Here is a 22,627-nt window from a genome sequence, read left to right on the forward strand (position 1 = left end):
CATAGCCACAAAACACAGTTCCATCAAACAGTGATGTTTAATCAGAGCATTATAAAATTACCACCTCCCCCATACTTCACCACCACTTCAACAGGGCTCAAGTATACTAACAGTGGATCACAGTTGAAAGAGCTGCAAGACACAGACTCTCTAGAGGAATTGTCCTCAGGGAAACTCACAATCAAGAGGAGAGACAAAAACAAGGACACTAGAGGAATTTGAAGCCTCTGGTGCCTAGTTACACCAAACATGAAATACAGCCCAAGTCCTAGCCAGTTTGCTGTAAATCCCAACACAATGGAATTGAACTATTAATAGGAACGAAAAACAGAAAAATAGCTGGAAAATCCTCAAATACCTGAAAATTAAACAACACATTTCCAAATAACCTGTAAGTCAAAAAATTCTCAAGACAAATTTTAAAATATTTTGAAATAAATGAAAATATAACATATGTGAGACGTAACATTGAGGGATGCAGCAAAAGCAGTGCTTAGAGGGAAATTCATAGGATTAAATGTATATATTAGAAAAGAAGATCTAAAATCAATAAACTAAGCTTCCATCTTAGGGAACTAGGAGAAGAAGAGAACAATATAAGCCTAAAGCAAACCAAAGACAATAAGAAATCTAGAACAGAAATCAATAAAGTTGAAAAAAATAGAGAAAAATCAACAAAAGCAGGTTCTTTGGAAGGATCAACAATTGATAGACTACTATCCAAGCTAACCAAGAAAAAAAAAGAGTGGAGACACAAATTACCATATCAGAAATGAAGAAGAGGTCATGACTCCTGATCTCTCAGACATTAAAACGATAATAAAGAAATACTATGAACACAAATTTACTAACAAGTGAAATGGACCAACTACTTGAAAGACACAAACTACCACAACTTACACAGGAGAAACAGAACATCTGAATAGCCCCATATCTATTATTATCATCTTTTTCACGGATTAACTGAATATAATTGACATTTATCAACTTCTTCATCCAACAACAGCAGAATACACAGTCTTCTCAAGTGTACACATATTTTCTAAGATAGATCACATCCTGGCCCACAAAACACACTTAAAAAAAATTAAAAGATTAGAAATCATACAAAGTTTGCTCTCTTACCAAACTGGAATTAAACTGGAGATAAATAACAAAGAGAGCTAGAAATCCCAAAATACACAAAGCTTAAAACAACCCACTTCTATTTTTTCTCCACCTCTATGAAGGTATAACTGACAAACAGAAACTGTATACATAGTTAAGGTGTACATGTTTTTATATATGTATACATTGTAATTATTAAATCAAACTAAATAACACATTCATTATCTCACATGCTTATTTTTTGTGGTGAGAACATTTAAAATACATTCGCTTAGCAATTTTCAGGCATACAATACCTTATTATTAACTATCATCATTGTGCTGTAAAATAAACCTGCAGAACTTAAATGTATTCACTATTATTATTTTTGAATCAAAAATTAATAACCTTACCAAAAAGAAAGCACCAGGCCCACATGGTTTCACTGGTAAGTTCTACCAAACATTTAAGGATAAAATGATACCAATTTTCCCCAATCTCTTCTAGAAAATAGTAGCAGAGAGAACACTTCATAAGTTACTCTATGAGGCCAACATTAAACTATATGAAAACCAAATAGAAACATTACAAGAAAGGAAAACTACAGATTAATACCTTTCATGAACATAGATGTACAAATCCTTTTAAAATATTAGAAAATTGAATTCAACATTGCATAATATCAATTAACTCCAACCAAGTGGAATCCCAACCAAGTGGAATTTATTCCAGGTATGCAAAGCTGGAGCAACATTTCAAAAATCAATGTAATCTACCATAACAATAGGTTAAAGAAGAAAAGTCATATATCAATCGACAACAAAAAAGCATTTGACATAATTCATAATTCAACATCCATTCATGATTAACTCTCAGCAGAGTAGGAATAAAGTATAATTTCCTCAACTTAATAAAGAACATCTACCAAAAAAAGCCCTACAGCTAATATAACACTTAATAGTGAGAAACTAGACTCTTTTCCCCTAAAAGCAGGAAGAAGGCAAGGATGTCTTCTCTTACCATTCAGTTATTCAACACCTTAGCTAGTAAAGTAAGACAACAAAAGGTAATAAAAATTATACAGGTTAGAAACAGAGAAATAAAACTGTCTTTATTTGCAGATGACATAACTGTCTATGCAGAAAATCCCAAAGAATCCTAAAGAAATCCTGAAGGGGAAAAAACCCAACTTATTAGAACTAATAAAGACAACATAGTTACTTGGGAGGCTGAGGCAGGAGAATGGCATGAACCCGGGAGGTGGAGCTTGTAGTGAGCTGAGATCGCGCCACTGCACTACAGACTGGGCACAGAGTGAGACTCCGTCTCAAAAAAAAAAAAAAAAAAAAAAAAAAAAAGACAACATAGTAAGACTGCAGGATATAAACTCAATATACAAAAGTCAATTGCTCTCCTTATACCAGTAATGAACTAGAATTGCACATTTTAAAAAGCAATACTATTTACAGTAGCCCCCCCACTCCAAATTAAATACTTAGAGGTCAAAATCTAAGAAAATATACACAAGATCTATATGCAGAAAACTACAAAATACTGATTAAAGAAATTAAAGATCTGAATAAATAGTCTATGTTCATGGGATGTAAAACTCAGTATTATTGAGATTTCAATTCTTCCCAGTTTGATCTATATATTCAACACAATCCCAACAGAAACCCAAGCAAGTCATTTTGCAGCTACAATAAACGGATTCTAAAGCTTCTGTGGAAAAGCAAAACATCTAGAATATCCAACACAATACTGAAGCTGAACAGTTGGAAGACTCACACTACCTCATTTCAAGATTTACCATAAAGCCATAGTAATCAGGACAGCATGGTATTGCCAAAAGATGCACAGATGAAGAGAACAGAATAGAGAGCCCCAAAATAGACCCACACAAATACAGTCAATTGATCTTTAAAGAAGGTGCAAAGGCAAATCAGTGGAGAAAGGACAGTGTTTTTAACAACCAGTGCTGCAATGACTAGGCATAAGTATGTTAAAAAGATAATCTAAACAAAGACTTTCCTCCTTTTATAAAAATTAACACAAAATGCACCATTGACCTAAATGTAAAATGCAAGACTATAAAACTTCTGGAAGACAACACAGGAGAAAATCTACATGATTTTGGATTCAGTGATGACTTTTTATATACAATACAAATAGCATGATCCAGGAAAGAAAAAAATTAATGTTAGACTACATTAAAATTAAAAATTTCGGTTTGCAAAAGCTACTGTAAAGAGAATAAAAAGACAAGCCACGGCCAGGCACAGTGGCTCACACCTGTAATCTCAGCACTTTGGGAGGTTGAGGCGGGCAGGTCACGAGGTCAGGAGATGGAGACCATCCTGGCTAACATGGTGAAACCCCGTCTCTACTAAAATACAAAAAATTAACCAGGCATGGTGGCAGGCGCCTGTAGTTCCAGCTACTCGGGAGGCTGAGGCAGGAGAATGGCGTGAACCCAGGAAGCAGAGCTTGCAGTGAGCCGAGATCGTACCACTGCACTCCAGCCTGGGTGACAGAGCAAAATCCCATCTCAAAAAAAAAAAAAAAAAAAAGCCAAGAAGACAAGCCACAGACTAGGATAAGACATTTACAAAACATATATCTGATAAAGGACTGGTATCCAAAATACAAATAACTCAAACTCTAAAAAAAAAAATCCCAAATTAAAAATGGGCAAAAAACCCAAACCTCACCAAAGAAAGATGTACATATGGCAAACAGCATGTGAAAAGATGCTCAACATCATTTGTCATTAGAGAAACGCAAATTAAAGCAATGAGATACTACTACATACCTATTAGAATGGCTAAAATCCAAAACACTGACAATACCAAGGATTCAAACTAACAGGAACTCTCATTCATAGCTGGTAGGAATGCAAAACGGTATAGCCACTTTGGCACTTTGGCAGACAGTTTGGTGGCACTTTTTTTTATGAAACAAAACAAAACAAAACATAGTCTTACCATATGATCCAACAATCGCACCCCTAAATACTTACTTACTTGATTTGAAAATTTATATCCACATAAAAACCTGCACACAGATGTTTGCAGCAACTTCATTCATAATTGCCCCCAACAGTAAGCAACCAAGATGTCCTTCAGTAGGTGAATGGATAAACAAACAGTAGTATATACAGACAATGGAATACTATTCAGCAATAAGAAGGAATGAGCAATAAATCCACACAAAGACATGGATGAATCTTAAATGCATATTGGTAAGTGAAAGAAGCTAGTCCAAAAAGGTTATATTCTGTATGATTCATTTTACATGATATTATGGGAAAGGCAAATTTATGGAGACAATAAACAGGTCAGTGGTTGCCACGGACTCAGGGGACTTGTTCAGGCAGTGAAACTATTCTACATGATACTGTAATAGTGGATACACTATATATTTATCAAAACTTATAGAACTTCACAGTAGAAAGAATGAACCTAATGTATGCAAATAAAAAAAAAATCACTTAGAAGACTGAAGATCCCAGGATAGAATGCAGCATGTGAGAAAAGAATTTAATTGCATCATAAATTTATAAAACAGCCTCAATGAAAGGGATAAAGGGGAAAAATGTAGGCCCAGGTAACTGTGAAAATGAATAAAATTTGTAACACTAAAGCAAAAGGAATGATGCATAAACACTGCACTCTTGATAAAGTTGTTTCTTATGGAGGGTATGGGTTAACAATTCTGAAACCACTATACATGTACAGTCATGCATTACTTAATGATGGGGATACATTCTGAGAAATGTGTTGTTAGGTAATTTCATCATCGTGCAAACATCATAGAGTGTACTTACATAAACCTAGATGGTCTAGCCTACTACACACCTAGACTGTATGGTATAGCCTATTGCTCCTAGGCTATAAACCTGTATAGCATGTTACTGTACTGAATACTGTAGTCAACTGTAACATAATGGTAAGTATGTGTCTAAACATAGAAAAAGTACAGTAAAAATTTGGTACTATTTATACCACAAACTATTAAAATGTGGTATCATATATGCAGACTGTAGTTGACCAAAATGTCATTATGCAGCATATGACTATATACCAGAAGTAAACAGTTAAGTAACAGATGGTGAGTGGTAGGAACCAGGTTTCTCACTGTTCGGAGGTTATAGACAAGCAAAGGGAGGAGGCTAGAGTGATCCATGTGGTAATAGATTAGAATTAGAGACATGAGTATGATCTCATGTTTGGTTTACTGTAGATACAGGTGGTTACATATATATATATATATTCATAGATATGTGTGTATGTGTGTATGTATGTATGGGTCAGTATACACATATTTCCTTACTGCATTGGCTAACAGGGCCTAGAAGCAACAAATGCCATCAGCAGAAAGGAGCATACCTAGTATCCATATCATAGTTTCTAATACCATTCTCCAATAAAAGGAACCAGGGTTCTTTGGAGAAATGGCTGATTCTAGCACTGGGGGAGGAAATACATAATATGAGCCTAGAGCATGCTGTAATGCCAAAAAATAAGGATATGCTCAAAAAAGACCCCACAATGATAGGAGTTTGTCACAATGATAGGAGTTTGTCAAAGGGAAATGGAGCCAATTGAAAGAGTTCCCCATAGCCAAAGTTGGAACAATTTGAGCAACAAAACTTAGTAATGGATTATAACTCAAAGTACAAGATAAATAAGTCCATACTGATATAAATGATTTAATAGATAAATAAATGGGAGAGAAAAGACAAATCTCCCATGTAAAACAATTCCAAATAATTTCTGTAGCTATTTCACCCTCATGGAGGTGAAACCTAACTTCCTAGTCCTATGTGTGATCTAAACCAGGGGGTCCCCAACCCCGGGGCCATGGACTGATACCAGTCTGTGGCCTGTAAGGAACCAGTCCGTGTAGCAGGAGGTGAGCAGAGGGTGAGCAAGCATTACTGCCTGAGCTCCACCTCCTGTCAGATCAGTGGCGGCATTACATTCTCAGAGGAGCACGAACCCTATTTGTGAACTGTGCATGCGAGGGATCTAGGTTGCGCACTCCTTATGAGAATCTAACTAATGCCTGATGATCTGAGGTGGAACAGTTTCATCTCAAAATCATCCTCACCCCCCACCACCGGTTTCGTTGAAAATGAAGTTGTCTTCCATGAAACTGGTCCCTGTCCCTGGTGACAAAAATGTTGGGGACCGCTGGTCTATACAGTGACTTCCTTCCAAAGAGTACAGTATGGAAAGAGGAAAAAATAGCTTTACAGTGGATAAACCTGGCAAACATTACACCTCAGTCAGGTGATCAAGGTCAACATCAACAGTGATAAGTCATATTGATGGTATGTGCTCCTTAATAAGACATAATGAGAAAGACACTTCACCTCTGTGGTCTTCCTCTCCAAAATTCTATTGTAATCATGAGAAAAACATCAGATAAATCCCAGTTGAGAGACACTCTACAAAATACCTGACCAGTACTCTTCAAAACTGTTAAGGTCATCAAAAACAAGGAAAGTCTGAGAAACTGTCACAGCCAAGAGGAACCCTTAGCTCCTTAGAGACATGATGAATATGTAATATAGTATCCTGGATGAGACATCTAGGTAAAAACTAAGTAAATCTGAAGAAATTATGTACTTTAGCTAATAAAAAAAAAGTAAGTGGGGGAAAAATTAGAGGATATCAATTCTAAAATTTGGCCGTTTTCCTAATTAAGTAACCTAAATGAACCCTTTAAAGCCTGTGGACATCATCATAGGTTTCATTTTAAAGATTCAGCATATTAAACTGATGTGGTTTATAGCCCTGCAGAGCTTTCCATATGGGTCACTTTTTTTTAAGTTCAAAAGGCAGCATTAATGTTTGCCACTCTTCCAGGCTAAGTGTTTAGGGAAGTTCAAGTGTTATTAAGAATGATAAATTTCAAAATACCTTTTCTTTTCGTTCCCACACAATCCACACAGTTGCTCTAGTCAGATAGCTTGAGGGAAGCCTAACTGAAGTGATGATAGTAGATTTCTCCATGAGTTGGAACCCAAGATATTTTACTTTGTTTTCAGTTTCTCTCTGGAGGAAAACTATGACATATTTTTGTAGTGTGGCAAAACAGATAGAAATGTTTCGCAATTTACTTCGTAAATTTCAAGTACCCTCGGGTTTTTTATTCTATCATATTTCAGTATTAAGATTTTTTTTCCTCTCCTGGATTTTGGTAGGTTATGTTGAAATTCAGCAGGCGGTATGGGGAACCCAATAATATGCTTAGGCTTTGAAGTCATCCCTGACTCTTTTCTATTTTATTTCCCATATCTAATTGGTCCTATCAGTTCCCCCTCTGAAATTTGTCCAGAACTTATTTCTTCCTCTACATTCCTGCCGTCTTCATTCAGGCCTTTTGATCTTTTGCCTAGATTATAAAAAAACAAGTTTCACTCACTGGTCTTCCCATCTCCAACCTACACTACTCAAGCCACCCTCCACACTGCCAAAAATTCTCTAAAACTCAAATGTGATCATATCATTCCTCTGCTTTTAAGTCATTTGATGGTGCTTTGGTTACAAATGAGGTCAAAAAGTGTACACAATCTGGACCCCACCTAGATTTCTAACTAGATCTCCTCCTACCCTAGCTCCTGCAGTCTTCCTTCTTGCTCCAACTGCCACCATCCTTCCCACCCCAGGGGCCTTAGACTTCAAATATGCAGACTCTGTTTCTTGAATATAAAAGGCTCTCTCATGCTGCTGGACCTTTACCTGTGTTACTCTCCTTGCCAGGAATGTCTCCTCATTCAACAGTTAGGGAGTAGCAAGGCACACTAGGTAGAAAGACAGGGAGGTGAGGAAAAAAAGGGAATCGAAGAGCATTACTAAAACAGCACAGTGCTAGGCTCATATCTGGGTGTTCCATAAGTATCAAATGAATAAGTGAATGAATGAATGAATGCACTGCTGACCATAGGTGCAGGCTGCAGAGGCAGGGAAGTGAGAACAGATGGACTATGAGAACAGTCCTCCGTGTTTTTCTGTTACTCAAACTCTTTTTCTATTCCCTCCACCTTCTTTCAGATCTCCATGTTTATGTTTCTTCTAATTTACAGACTACTATAACACTACCTCAGATGCATTTAACCATGCTATGCATAATTTATTTATTCATTCCTCATAAATCAAGCCCTCTAGCCATCTGGAAAACAAGAACCACTTTTATTGCCTTTCAAGCCCCTTCTCGCTAATCTTTTTAGTGCGTGCTATTGTGCCTGGTACAAAATGTAGTATTTTATGCAGTTTCACCTCTGAATATCAAGGACATTGTGACCTTTTTGTTTTTGTTTTCTTTATTAGGAAATCCCATGTGAAAACATTAAATAAAGTAAGAGCAATTAGAAAGCAAAGCAAGAAAGTTATATCACTACAGAGTGGGCTATAAGTGGGCTGCTTTTCATGTGTGTTTCATGAAAAGTAGCCTCATTATTTTACGGTTAGACCTTGTAAACTAGAAGCAGTAGTTCTCCTGTAAAGGCTAATGAAAAGTGATGAAGGACTATTCACGTGAAAACACATTCTATAGTCATAGGTAATGTCAAAATCTCATTCTGCTTCAGTTTTCTAGTCTATGAAATGAGAATAATACACAGTCACTTGCCGCAATCATCTACTGAGAGCAACATGAACACACAAAGTACTTTGCAGTTATAGATGATGGATACCATTTTCTATTAGAAGTAACAATGATTAGCCACTCTGGTTTAACCAGAAGGCTTTAAGTAGAGGTAGCCAATGTAAGTTCATGAATCCCCCTAACTGACCACTTCACTAAAGTCGGTGATTGGTATAACTGACTCAGGATGGTTATGACTACACATAAGCGGAAGCAATATGCTAACACAGTTCTCTTTTGTAGAAGTAGGCAGATGACTACCAAATACTATACCATCAGTACCTTTCCTTTATGAACTTTAAATTCAGGGGCCCTCTCCTACTGTCACTTTCCTGACATATCTTCCCCAAGGCAAATTCCTTGTTATTCTTTTTAACCTGTGGCTTTTATACTGGTATGTTCACCCCAAATTAGTCACCTCCTCAGAGAAACCTTCCCTGACCTTCCTAACTAAAGTGTCATTCCCCAGTTATAATCTATTGTTATTCAGTTTATTTCCATCCTAGTACTCATCATGATGGGTAATTAACTAAGTAACCTTTTTACTCGTTTACTGCCCTCCCCACCTAGATCTAAGTTCTAGGTCAATATTTGTCTTAATCCCACCACTGTATCCCCAGTGCCTAGAATAGTGCCTGGTTCACAGCAGGTGCTCTAAAACTATTTGTTGAATGAATTGATGAAGGAGTTTCATCCTTACAGTGACAATAAGGTTAATTCAAACTTATTAGCATGACATTCAAGGCCCTGACTGTAAGATTCTCTGAGCTGGCCGCACTATGGTCAAGCCATTGCGACATTCCCCCACCCTTGTGATAACATACTTTGTGATATTCCCCATCCTTGTGAATGTACTTTGTAACATCCTCCCCACCCTTGAGAATGTACTTTGTAACATCCATTCCCTGCCCGCAAAAAAAATTGCTCCTGACTCCACTGCCTATCCGAAACCTGTAAGAACCAATGATAATCCCACCACCCTTCGCTGACTCCTTTCTCAGACTCAGTCCACTTGCACCCAAGTGAATAAACAGCCTTGTTGCTCACACTAAGCCTGCTCAAGTGGTCTCTTATACGGATGCGCGTAACACCAACTAAGCTATCCGGACTTATATTCTGCCTTTTTATACCTCCATAGATTCTGCCTGTTGATATCTCTGTAAAAACATACTTTCTGCCTGAAGCATTCTTCCTACCAAATAACTAATCTTTCAAGACCTCACTCCAAAACACCTTCTCTATGAAATCTCCAGTCCTTCGCAGACACATCCACACATGAAATGCTTATTCTGCTAAATTCCTATAAGAGCTATAGAACTTATAATACAGGGTTTTAGCAATAATAATAAAATAATGATACTGAACATGTTATTGAGTACTTAACTCTATGCCAGGTATAGTTATAAGCACTATATATGTATTGTCTCATTTAATCCTGAAAATAACTCTAAGGGGTAGGAACTATCATAAGTATTTATGTGGCTATTTAGCTAGCTATAATCAACTTCATGAAGGCAGGGATGGTATCTTCAAGCCTTGCTAATTCCCAGAGCTCAGCAAAGTGTCTACAATGTCATATGTACTTAATATGAGTTTGCTAAATAATGAATTTGACAGCAGTTCCTTGTCCTCTGTCTACTTTGACAATGGTAACCCCAGTTAAAGAACCAGACAGAGTTTTAAAGTAACGATACAAATGTAATCTTAAAGTGATACTGTCCTTTCTAAGTACAATAAGGAATTCAGAAGTCATAAAGGAAAGGGGCAATATACATGGCTATATAAACATTTTAAATATCTGTAAATTTAAAAAAACAGAGTTAAAAGAGACAAACTAGAAGTGGATAAAATATATTAAACTGACATCAGACAAAAGAGTAATAATAGTATATGAAGGACTCTGATAAAGAAATAAGAATAATCAGCCCATTAGAAAAATAGGAACATCACATGAACAGGAAACTTCCAGAGAAAGAAATCGAAATGGTGTGTAAACATGTAAAAATATGCTCAACCTCATTAAGTTAAAAAATGAAAATTAAAATGCTGAGATCTATTTATCCTATCATATTGTAAAGATAAAAAAGAATGGTAATGTCAGCACTGGTAACTTTGTGGGGAAATAGGCACTTTCATACACTCATGTGACAAAAATGCTCTCATATGCTTAGAAGAGATGGATACAAGGTTGTTCGTTGCAGCATTGTTTGTAACAGCAAAAGATCAGAAACAACTGAAATGTGCATCAACAGAAGCTTTGTTAAATAAACCATGGCACAAACATACCATGAAACTGTATGCAGCCATTGAAAAGAATATGTAACTAGGTAACCAGATAACCAAGGAGGGGGATTTTAATTTTACAAATGTATTCCAGTTAATAAAAAATCCAGTTATAGAAAGAGGAAAGGATTTCAACATACACTTCATCAGACAGTATATAAGGTGGGCAGATATGCACATGAAATGCTATTCAACATCATTAGCCATTAAGGAAATTAAATTGAGACAATGATGAGATAACACTACCTACGTATTATAATAGGATGGCCAAAATACCAAGTGCTGTTAAGGATGCAGAGCAAGTAGGACTCTCATACATAGCTAGTTCAGATGCAAAATGGTACAGGCACTCTGGAAAATGGTTTGTCAGTTTCTTATAAAGTTAAACATATTTACTATATGACTAAGTGATCCTACTCCTGGGTATACTACTGGGCAAGAAAAAGAAATGAACAACTTAGATAAATCTCCAAGGCACTAATCTGAGTGAAAGCAGTCTCAAGAAGTGACATACTATGTGATTCCATGTATATGACATCATTGAAAAGAAAAAAAACTATAAGGACAGAGAAAAGATCACTGACTGGTACCAGGGGTTAGGGAGGAAGGAGGTCTGACTGCAAAGGAGTGGCAAGAGGGAATTCTCTAGGGAGCTGAATTGTTCTGTATCCTGTCAGTGGTGGTAGTTACAATAATCTAGCCATGTGTTAAAAACTCACAGGACTATGTGCCAGAAAATAAATGAATTTTATTGTACATAAATTAAAAAAAATTAAGATAAATTATCATCACCAATAATGATACCTCCTACTTCTCGGTCTAAGGGAGGAACATCATCTCTCATGGAGAAATCCATAGCGGTCGCTGGAATGTCCATCAGGTCTTCATCACTGGAGCTGTTCTGGAAGCTACTAAAACTCCCCTGCTGAAAGCCTCTGTTATCCATGGCACCTGTGCAGAAAGAAAAATAGAAGCCTTATAACAATTATCTTAAAGTTCCTTACATGTAATGTTTGCCATCTGAACCATTTTGAAGTATACAATTCAGTAGTATTGAGTACACTTACAATGTGCAACCATCACCACTATCCATTTCCAGAACTATTTCATCATCCCAAACAGAAACTCTGTACCCAACAAATAGTAACTCCCCATCCCCCAGGCCCTGGTAACCTCTATTATACTTTTTGTCTCTATAGATTTGCTAATTCTGGATATTTCATATAAATGAAATCACACAATATGTGACACTTTGTGTCGGGTTTCTTTCACTTAGCATAATATTTTCAATATCCATCCATGTTACAGCATGTATCAGCACTTCATTAATTTTTATGGCTGAATATTATTTCACTGTATGGATAGACCACATTTTATCTATTCATCAGTTGATGGACATCTGGGTAATCTTCACCTTTCACCTTTTGGGTTGGGACTTAGTCTTATGTCTTCTTTCATGCTATATAAACTAAATATATTCAGTTATCCTCTAGATATAATGTACCTCTAGCATTACCATGTAGTTGATGGCAATATTTGAGAATCATTCAAATGAGTATAAAACCAAATGAGGGCACATGTACAAATGTAACGGTAGTTCACAAGTAATCAACTGAAATAAAAACTAGACATCAGTATTGAGAAACGTGCTGGCCATTTGGGAATGGGAAAAAAAAACATTATCTTATTCCTCTGACTCTCCCAGATGTCTTAATACAGTGTACATGCACAGAAATACTAGATTACTGACATGGGGAAAAGAAACATAGTGTGCCATTCAATGCTGTTCTTAAGAATTCAATATTAAAGATGAAAAATGTTCTTCATCCCAAGTGTAATTTTTTCAGATTATAAATTTTACTTAAAAATATTAGTATACTGATTTATTTAGTTTTTAAAAGCATTATGGCCAACTTTACGTAGGTCCACCCTCCCTATTTTTTAAAGGAAATCTTAGTCAAAAATCATAGCCAGCAAAGTTCTATTATACAAATATTATTTGTTTTAAACTTTCCAACTCTTTTAAGAAACTTCTTGTCCTAGGTTGTCAGAACTAAGTGTGATAAATGTGGTAAAAAACCAAATAGGATAAATTAAGTAAGAGGCCTAAAAAGTAGGCCTTAAATATTCAGCAAAAAGGAGAAAGAACCAACATTTACCAGGTACTTGTCAATTTCTAGGCACTGGGCTATGTGGTTAAAATGAATTATTTCCTTTAATGTTTCCTACATTCCTATGCTATGGCATTATCACTCCTAGTGCAGATAAGGAAACTGAAAGCTGCAAAAGGCTAACTTGCCCAGTTAGTGTTGTTGTTTTTTTAAAGTTAAGGTCCAAATCATGTGTTCAATTTCACAATACCTCATTTGTGATAAAGAGACCAGCTTGACTGAAGTGTGAGTGATATTTATGAACACCTACTATGTATGAATCATCGTGGGATAGTGGGTCAGATACAAAAATGATGCTGGATAGGCCAGATGAGATGAAGACTGAGAGGCAAAGACTTGGGAGTTAACAACATCAAGGTGATGATTAAAACCAAGAAAACAGATACCCCAAGGGAAATTTCCTGTATAAATGTTTGAGGTGATAGATACGCTAATTACTTTGATTTGATCATTACACAAAGTATACATGTATTGAAACATCACACTGTACCCCATAAATATGTACAATTACATATCAATTTAAAATAAAATTAAAAAAGAAATGCAATCTCAATGTTCTTCTTTAGCATGCGCAAGTAACTTGAAATCTGTGCAAATGTGAACTAAATAATAGGTTATACTGGAACACTACCATGCATACATGATGATATATGGTCAGGTAGGGAAGGATACAAAGTTACCCCAAGGTACTAATAATGTACAAAACTATTGACCATAAAACCATTTCCTCAGCTACAAGATCTAACCTTGATGTGTGGATCAAATGGGTGCTGGGATACTAAGAAGCCATGTTTTATAGTCTCAGCCAAGCTCCCTTGCTGCTTACCAATCCAAACTTGCTGGACTTTTCTGCCCTTCATTATCCTGCTTTCTTCAATCCCTTTCTCCTGAGGGGACTCTCTCAGTAAAGGACTCACACCAAATCCTGTCTCTGCTTCTGCTTCTAGGGAACCAGGCCTAATACAGGATTGTTAGCAGGTTTTTCCTATTGCCAACAACACACGAGAAATTGATTCCGTCTGTCTTCTCGCCTGTCATTCAGGAAGAAGTGCCTTTACTTTTTATTTAAGAAAAAAAAATCAGCCGGATGCGGTGGCTCACACCTGTAATCCCAGCACTTTGGGAGGCCGAGGTGGGCGGATGACCTGAGGTCAGGAGTTCGAGACCAGCTTGACTAACATGGTGAAACTCTGCCTCTACTAAAAATACAAAAATTAGCCAGGCGTGGTGGTGTGTGCCTGTAATCCCAGCTACTCATGAGGCTGAGACAGGAGAATCACTTGAAGCCAGGAGGCGGAGGCTGCAGTGAGCCGAGACTGTGCCACTGCACTGCAGCCTGGGTGACAGAGTGAGATTCCGTCTCAAAAAAGAAAAAGAAAAAAGGCCGGGTGCGGTGGCTCACGCCTGTAATCCCAACACTTTGGGAGGCCAAGGCGGGTGGATCACGAGGTCAGGAGATCGAGACCATCCTGGCTAACACAGTGAAACCCCATCTCTACTAAAAATACAAAAAATTAGCTGGGCGTGGTGGCGGGCGCCTGTAGTCCCAGCTACCCGGGAGGCTGAGGCAGGAGAATGGTGTGAACCCGGGACGCGGAGCTTGCAGTGAGTGGAGATGGCACCACTGCACTCCAGCCTGGGCGACAGAGTGAGACTCTATCAGAAAAGAAAAAGAAAAAGAAAAGAAAGAAAAGAAAAGGAAGAGAAAAGAGAAGAAAAGAAAAGAAGAGAAAATTTCATTCTGTGTTGATGTTGGTCAGATGAAGAGCGCATCCAAAGCATCTTTACTTGGGCCTTTGGGCACATGTTGGCTCATATAAGTTTATTTTCTTTTTTAATGATGAAACTATTTTGTCTGCCTTACAAATAACTGTACCTTATAGTGAATATTGCAACACACAACATGTATAAGATCAGCAAACATTGTTGGGTAATATTTAAACAACATTTGGATCTCCTAAGCAAGGTTAAACAACACCACACAGAATCACATAACAAAACTGCCAATATAAGGGCCTGTTTCACTTCTGAAGCTTGTTATTTCTTGGAACACCACTCATAGGATCTATATAAAGTATACTATGCATATAAACATATTACTATTTATCTTTTGTGTGTGTGTGTGTTTTTTTTTTTTTTTTTGGTTTGTTTTTGAGACAGGATCTTGCTCTGTCACCCAGGCTGGAGTGTGGTGGTGCCACTACTGCTCACTGCAGCTTTGGCCTCCCAGGCTCAAGCAATCCTGCCACCTCAGCGTCCCAAGTAGCTAGGACTACAGGTGTGTGTCACTGTGCCCAGTTAATTTTTTGTTTTGTTTTGTTTTGTTTGTTTTTGCAGAGATAGGGTCTCACTATTTTGGCCAGGTTGGTCTTGAACTCCTGGACTCAAGCACTCCTCCCACCTCAGCCTCCCAAAGTGTAGGGATTACAGGCGTAAGCCACTGCACCCTACCTACTATTTATCTCATTGAAAGAATGACTCACTGTTAGCAGCAGACAGGACCATGGACATAAACATACAACATGTAACAGCTATAACTAAGGGTAACTAATTAAATCATGACTTTCTTTTTTATAAGCCCCTGGACCTCTTCCTGGAAATGTTGACCTCAACCTTTGACTCTATGCATCAATATTTACTGTTCTTGCTTTGAACGTAACATCAGCAGCTTCCTTCAAACCAGTAACATTTCTATGTTGATTGCTAATTTGCTCCCACTTTCCCAATTTCTCAACTGATTTTTGGGGAGAATCAAAATTTGGAAAAACATAAACTTCCTGAAAAGTGCTGGAAGGAATACCCATATGTAATTGCTACTTGGAACAGATCCTGTTCCACGATTATGAGGTCCATGATCCTGACACTCTTGAAGATTACAGGCCAATTATTTTGCAGACAATATCTCAATTTTGGTTTGTTTGATGTTTCCTCATGAACAGACTCAGGTTATATACATCTTTGGCAATATATCAGAGAAGTGACATTGTGTTCTTCTGTTTGCATCCTGTTAGAGGGCACATACTTTTTATTTGCCCCACTAATTATGATACTTACTTGACCACTTGATAAAAGTGATATCTTCCAGGTCTTTACATTGTTAATATATTATTTGTCTCTTTGTAATAGTGATTATTTTATGATGAGGTACTTTGACACTAAGTGTTTACATTTCTTATAAAACATTTTCATTCGATCATTTATTTATATATACATAAATCCTAATTTTTTCAATGGGTTATAATCTATTGCTATTGTTTTCATACTCAAATTTTCCAAACTTGTCCAGTGGGAACCTTTTCAAACTGGCTTCTATGTTCTTTTGACATATCCCCATCATGCTTTGAGAATTTCCTTAATTTGTCACAAAAGACATTCCAGACTCATCTTGTATTTTCACGCTCCATCTCCAAAATCAGCCATTTCTTCCAGAAACTCTGAGTCCTTTTAGTTGGGGGTGGTATTGAAAAGACATGATCTGGGGGCTCATTGTTATTCAGGGTTGCTGCTCCCCACTGGACATAGGTAGGGAACACACACACACTTTCACATATATTTTCACATCCACCTATATATATTGACAACATATGTTTTACATATATGAATATTTACACATATGAAAAATTTAAGTTTTCACTTATGTCTCTGATTCCAATCCAACATAACAAGGTTCAATCTAGTCTTTTCTCTTCCTGTATCTGTACCTTCCCCTTCATTAACAATGAGAAATCTTTTAATTTTTTTACTTTCTTGAACAACTCCCCTGTATATAACCAGTCTCCTATCTTTTCCTCAACTCTTCTCTGCACAGATGCTCTCCTCATACCTGTCAGGTTGACTCACACAACTGAACTACTACTCCATGTAGATTCCTTCTTTACCCTGCTCAGCCTCTGACACCCACAGCAAGCCACATATCCATGTGGAAATCCAGATGTCATCTTCAATGTGTTTAAGTTCTAGTATTCAAGTCAACCATCTGAGTGGGTGCCCTTCTCATATCACTTAGGCTCTGACTCCCTAAGCAAGGCCACCTACATGCACAGATGTCCTCTTTAAACAAACAAAATAAATACAAAGAAAAAAGAAAACAAATAGCCCCTCCACTTTGTTCTGGATCTTAGCTCCTACGTAACTCAAATAACAGATATTTCCCAGATTCAATCCGATTTATTAAGGAAACTTACTATTTCTAGCTCTCATTTCTCCCTCAAGCTACAGTCCTGAATTACCAAGAACTCCATTAGACACTTTTATTGCTACTTTAAACTTAAGAGCAGGACAAGGGAAAAAACAGTGAAAATAATATTAACCTAAACACAAATAATAAAATCCAAACAAGACAAATCAACGTTCCTTTATAAATGTAGGCAGCATCAGAGTCAATATTTATGGTTAATGTTTGTCTAACTCTGAGATTTACATTTGACAAACCTACAAAAAGCACTCAACCTCACAAGTAGGCACTCAAGGTTTCTAGAAATCTTAGCTAAAAACAAGAACCATTTTAGCTGATGAGAAGAACTGAGGCTAAGAGAGTAGCACAACTGAATAAGTTTTCTTTTAGTGTAAATTTATTAAATGCCCATGAGTCCCATATGGTGACTAGCACAGAAAGAAAAAGCAAGAAAATTTGCAAAGTAATGCAGAATTCCCTTCCCTCTCTCCCCGGGCTGGTTATGTTTCACTCAGGAAGTGATTTAAAATACATGGTTCCAGCAACTCTACATTAGCCAAACAAATCATAGGAAGTAAAGGTACAGGGAGTCCAAAAATAACTTATCTCTGGCTTTGGAATGTGTCCTGTAGCCATAGTTTCAGATGGGCGTACCTATTGTTCTGGGAATTCATTGAAACAAAATAATGACACTATAAGATGAAGACCCAACAAAGGAGAAGCTGGAAAACTTTTTAGTTTCCTCATAGGCACCTTACGAACTTCTTCCTGTAACCCACTGACAGAACAATCCAGCTAAATTGACCTGCCTCATTTCAAACATTTCCTGCAGCAGCAATCTGGTTCACTGTTTGGGTTATAAAGTGTCCCTTTAATAAATGTATAGAAAGAAAGGGTCAACAAAAGAAAATTAGAAGAAGCAAGTAAATCAAACAAAACATATGTTATGAACACAATCAGTAAAAGTGAAAGTGGTATTTGCCCACAGTGCAAGTGATATTGCCCATTTTGACACAGTCTTTAGAATGTTCAAGAGAAAAAATTAAAGCTGCAGTGTAATGAGAAACCAATTCAATGTTCCTTAGAGTTGTGATTTGAATCCACATCTAGTTGAACTCCAAGCCCAGTGCTCTTTCCATAACACATTGGGGCTGCACTATGACATGTCAGTCCAGAGAATGGCACATCTGGAAGAAATTAAACTTCTAGATGGCCACAAGCCTGAGGTCAGCCAGAATTTGGGGTAGGCCAGGAACAAATGTAATGGGATTTGATTTATTTTCCCAACTAGAGGATTACAGATAGGATTTGTCATGCAATTGAGAGCGAAGGAGGAGAGTAAACAGGAGAAACTGTTGTTTGGCTGTATTTGTGTTACAAAGCTTGCATACCCTTTGTCAGTTTCTTGCTTAAAATTATAAGCTGGTTCCCCATGCCTATAGAGTTAAGTTTAAACTTCTTTGCATGGCATTCAGGGCCCTATCAAATCTGGATCCCATCTACACCAACAGACTTATCTCCTGCCACAAATTTGTTATATCCTACCTAGGCCATGTACTTTCAGGCCTCTATGCCTGTGCTCAGGCAAGCTGCCCTATGTGGAATCCCACCCACCCCCACCTCCATTCTTTTTCAGCATGGTGAAACCCCATTCAACATACCTAGGGCCAGCTCAAATAGGCTTTCCTCTTAACATTCCCTTTGTTCACATATCTACGTTGACTGCATAATCTCTTCTACTTGAGTCTTGTGACTACACCATGTCCTTCTCACTTCCATTGTTCTAGCAACTCCAGTGTTGTCTCAGAGTAGGTGTTCAATAAATGCTTACTGAGGAGTATTCCAGTTGGGGAGGAAGGGTTAACAGGTAATCAACATATTTATATGGCTGACACCCAATAAATCTTTACCTTGCCCTATGAGGGAAGGGAATTAGGGATATAAAAAGAGGTTTATTACTTCATCATTACTCTCAAGGAATTTATGATCTAGTTGGGAAGAAAACCTTCACACCATGCAATTACACAGCAGCTAGGTGTTAAATTGTTACAACTGGCATTCAGAAAATGGAATGGGAGATTGTAAGCTAGAGACTTCGGGGAGAAAAGAGGGTATTCCAGGCCCAGGAAACAAAATGGTCAAAGACTTGAAGATGAGAATGAAGGTGGCATTCATGCTTGGCTAGAACACAAGGAAGGTGTCTATGAACAAATGGATAGAGACAGGTCATGAAGGACCTGGGAAGTCAATGGAGTCACTGAGGTTTTTGAGGAGTAACATGATAAAAACATCATTTTAGGAGGTAAGTGTGACAGCAGTAGTCTGGAAGAGAAGAGGAGGAGAGGGCTGGTAAGGCAGTTTGTCATTTCCAATTTCAATGTAGGTGATTTAGGTTGGAGGAGAAAGAAGGAAAAGGGAAGGAAGAGTACACATTCCCAATAATTGTACTAAGATCAAGGCAAGAGCCCTTGGTGGGGATGGACGGGATTGTGCTAGCTTGTGGTATGGCTTACTGGCATCCTGTTTTACTAGTGACATTGACATGTGTTGGTTCAAATAAATTAATACCATCTCAACTAACCCATTTGGCAAAAACAAATGTATAAAACAGCAGGTGGGCTGACACACATGACCCCACAAGTGAAAATATAAAGCATGGCACATATTTCAATGCTAGCAAGCACAGAGAAGCAATAAACTTTTCTATTTCTTTCTTATTTTTGCTCCACGAAAGTATCTGTTGACCTATACATGGCATTCTGGGTAAGTAATATATGCCAGATAAGGCAAACACAGAAAAGAGAGAATGCAAGAGGAAGGGGATTACAGATGCATTATACAATTAACGAAGATACAAGTATTGTCATATCATTTAAAATAAAACATTAAGACAATCCAAAGTAAAGCAGTGAAAGCAATAGGAGCTGGCATACACATAAAATCACCTTCTATCTACCCACTATACTTTGAGCTACTCAAGGACAGAGTTACTTAAATCTGTGTTCCCAAGTGCCTGACACAAAGAGAGGGCTCAGAAAATAATCTAGTTTATACTCCATTTCCAGTTTTAGTTACTTTATTTTGAGAAATGGAAATGAAATGCAAATCTGGCATGTTAATCTCTGAGTGCCATAGAACGTGATTATTTCAGAGGCTTGGACTAATTCTTAACCCACAGTACTTTCTCCACCTGTTAGAATTTCAGATATTTCAGGCTAGAATTCCAGAAGGAAATAATAGTGCTTCTTCTTACAGAGTAGTCTTCATCTGGGAGTCATCCTTACAGATGAATAGGGGTTATGAGAAAAAGATGAGGACTCTGAACAGGCAATACCAGAGCAGCAGTTCTCAAACTTTTTGCTCTCAGGATCTCTTTAGTCATCAAAATTACTAAGGACCCTTAAAGAGCTTTTATTTATATGGATGACATCTATAGATATATATTGCATTTGAAATTAAAACGGAAAAATGTTTAAAATATATAATGATTTACTGAAATGTCACAATACTCAACTGTCTGGGTTAATAGAGGATTACTGGATTCTGCTTAACATATTCTACTAGTTCTCAGAGCAACGTCATCTTCAACCATACTACAGTCTCTAGAAAATCCCACTGTATATTCATGAGGAAATGAGTAAAAAAGGCAAATAATATCTTAATATGAAAATAGTTTTGACCTTAAAGACTCCCTAAAAGGGTCTCAATAACTCACAGACTATACTGCGAGAATGTCTGAAGTAAAGAAAGAACTCAGCATGGACAAACTGTACTTGGGCAACACCTACAGTTGATGAGAAAGAGGAAGAGGACAAATTAGTCAGAAGAGACATGTGGACAGCTGGGAAAGTGAAGCAAATGACAAACTAATATTTTCTGTAAATTCTCCCAAAGGAGTAACAGCCTATAGAGAGAGATTGTTTAAATCATTAAAATTGGATTCTAGTAGATGAATAGGCAAAAGACATAGGTAGATAATTTGTTTTTTAATGGCTTTAAAAATTCAGGTAAATTAAAATTAAAACAATAATATGCTATCTTCCCTTAGCTAATCAGCTTTTCTTTGGTGTTATCTCAGAGATTCTTCAGATATGATAACAAATATCCTGTTATACAGGCTTTCAAGAGTACGATAAATGGGAAGTGTAGAGAAGCACCCTGGAGGATCAAGCACAAGGGTCTACCAGGCCTGACGAAGACAACACCAGGAGCTGGTTTTTTGAAAAGATCAACAAAACTGATAGACCACTACCAAGACTAATAAAGAAAAAAAGAGAGAAGAATCAAATAGACGCAATAAAAAATGATAAAGGGGGATATTACCACCGACCCCACAGAAATACAAACTACCATCAGAGAATACTACAAACATCTCTATGCAAATAAACTAGAAAACCTAGAAGAAATGGATAAATTCCTGGACACATACACTCTCCCAAGACTAAACCAGAAGAAGTTGAATCCCTGAATAGACCAATAACAGGCTCTGAAATTGAGGCAATTATTAATAACCTACCAACCAAAAAAGGTCCAGGACCAGACAGATTCACAGCCAAATTCTACCAGAGGTACAAGGAGGAGCTGGTACCATTCCTTCTGAAACTATTCCAATCAATAGAAAAAGAGAGAATCCTCCCTAACTCATTTTATGAAGTCAGCAACATCCTGATACCAAAGCCTGGCAGAGACACAACAAAAAAAGAGAATTTTAGACTAATATCCCTGACGAACATCGATGCAAAAATCCTCCATAAAATACTGGCAAACTGAATCCAGCAGCACAGCAAAAAGCTTATCTACCATGATCAAGTGGGCTTCATCCCTGGGATGCAAGGCTGGTTCAACATATGCAAATCAATAAACGTAATCCAGCATACAAACAGAACCAAAGACAAAAACCACATGATTATCTCAATAGATGCAGAAAAGGCCTTTGACAAAATTCAACAGACCTTCATGCTAAAAACTCGCAATAAATTCGGTATTGATGGAACGTATCTCAAAATAATAAGAGCTATTTATGACAAACCCACAGCCAAAATCATACTGAATGGGCAACAACTGGAAGCATTCCCCGTGAAAACTGGTACAAGACAGGGATGCCCTCTCTCATCACTCCTATTCAACATAGTGTTGGAAGTTCTGGCCAGGGCAATCAGGCAATAGAAAGAAATAAAGGGTATTCAATTAGGAAAAGAGGAAGTCAAATTGTCCCTGTTTGCAGATGACATGATTATACAGGCATTCTTATATACCAAT

The 22,627-nt window shown here is 37.3% G+C and overlaps 1 protein-coding gene across 2 annotated transcripts in view; it reads right to left on the reverse strand.

Moving 5' to 3' along the window:
- Positions 1–22,627, reverse strand: part of CLCN5 (chloride channel, voltage-sensitive 5) — a 160,040-nt gene that overhangs the window by 39,066 nt on the left and 98,347 nt on the right. For both annotated transcript variants that reach the window (XM_011991346.1, XM_011991347.1), the window contains exon 4: positions 11,828–11,974. In XM_011991346.1, the coding sequence (XP_011846736.1) occupies positions 11,828–11,974 (147 nt within the window). The remainder of the gene's footprint in view (positions 1–11,827; positions 11,975–22,627) is intronic.

This window comes from Mandrillus leucophaeus, unplaced genomic scaffold (genome assembly GCF_000951045.1).
Source record: "Mandrillus leucophaeus isolate KB7577 unplaced genomic scaffold, Mleu.le_1.0 Scaffold395, whole genome shotgun sequence".
NCBI classification, from domain to species: domain Eukaryota; kingdom Metazoa; phylum Chordata; class Mammalia; order Primates; family Cercopithecidae; genus Mandrillus; species Mandrillus leucophaeus.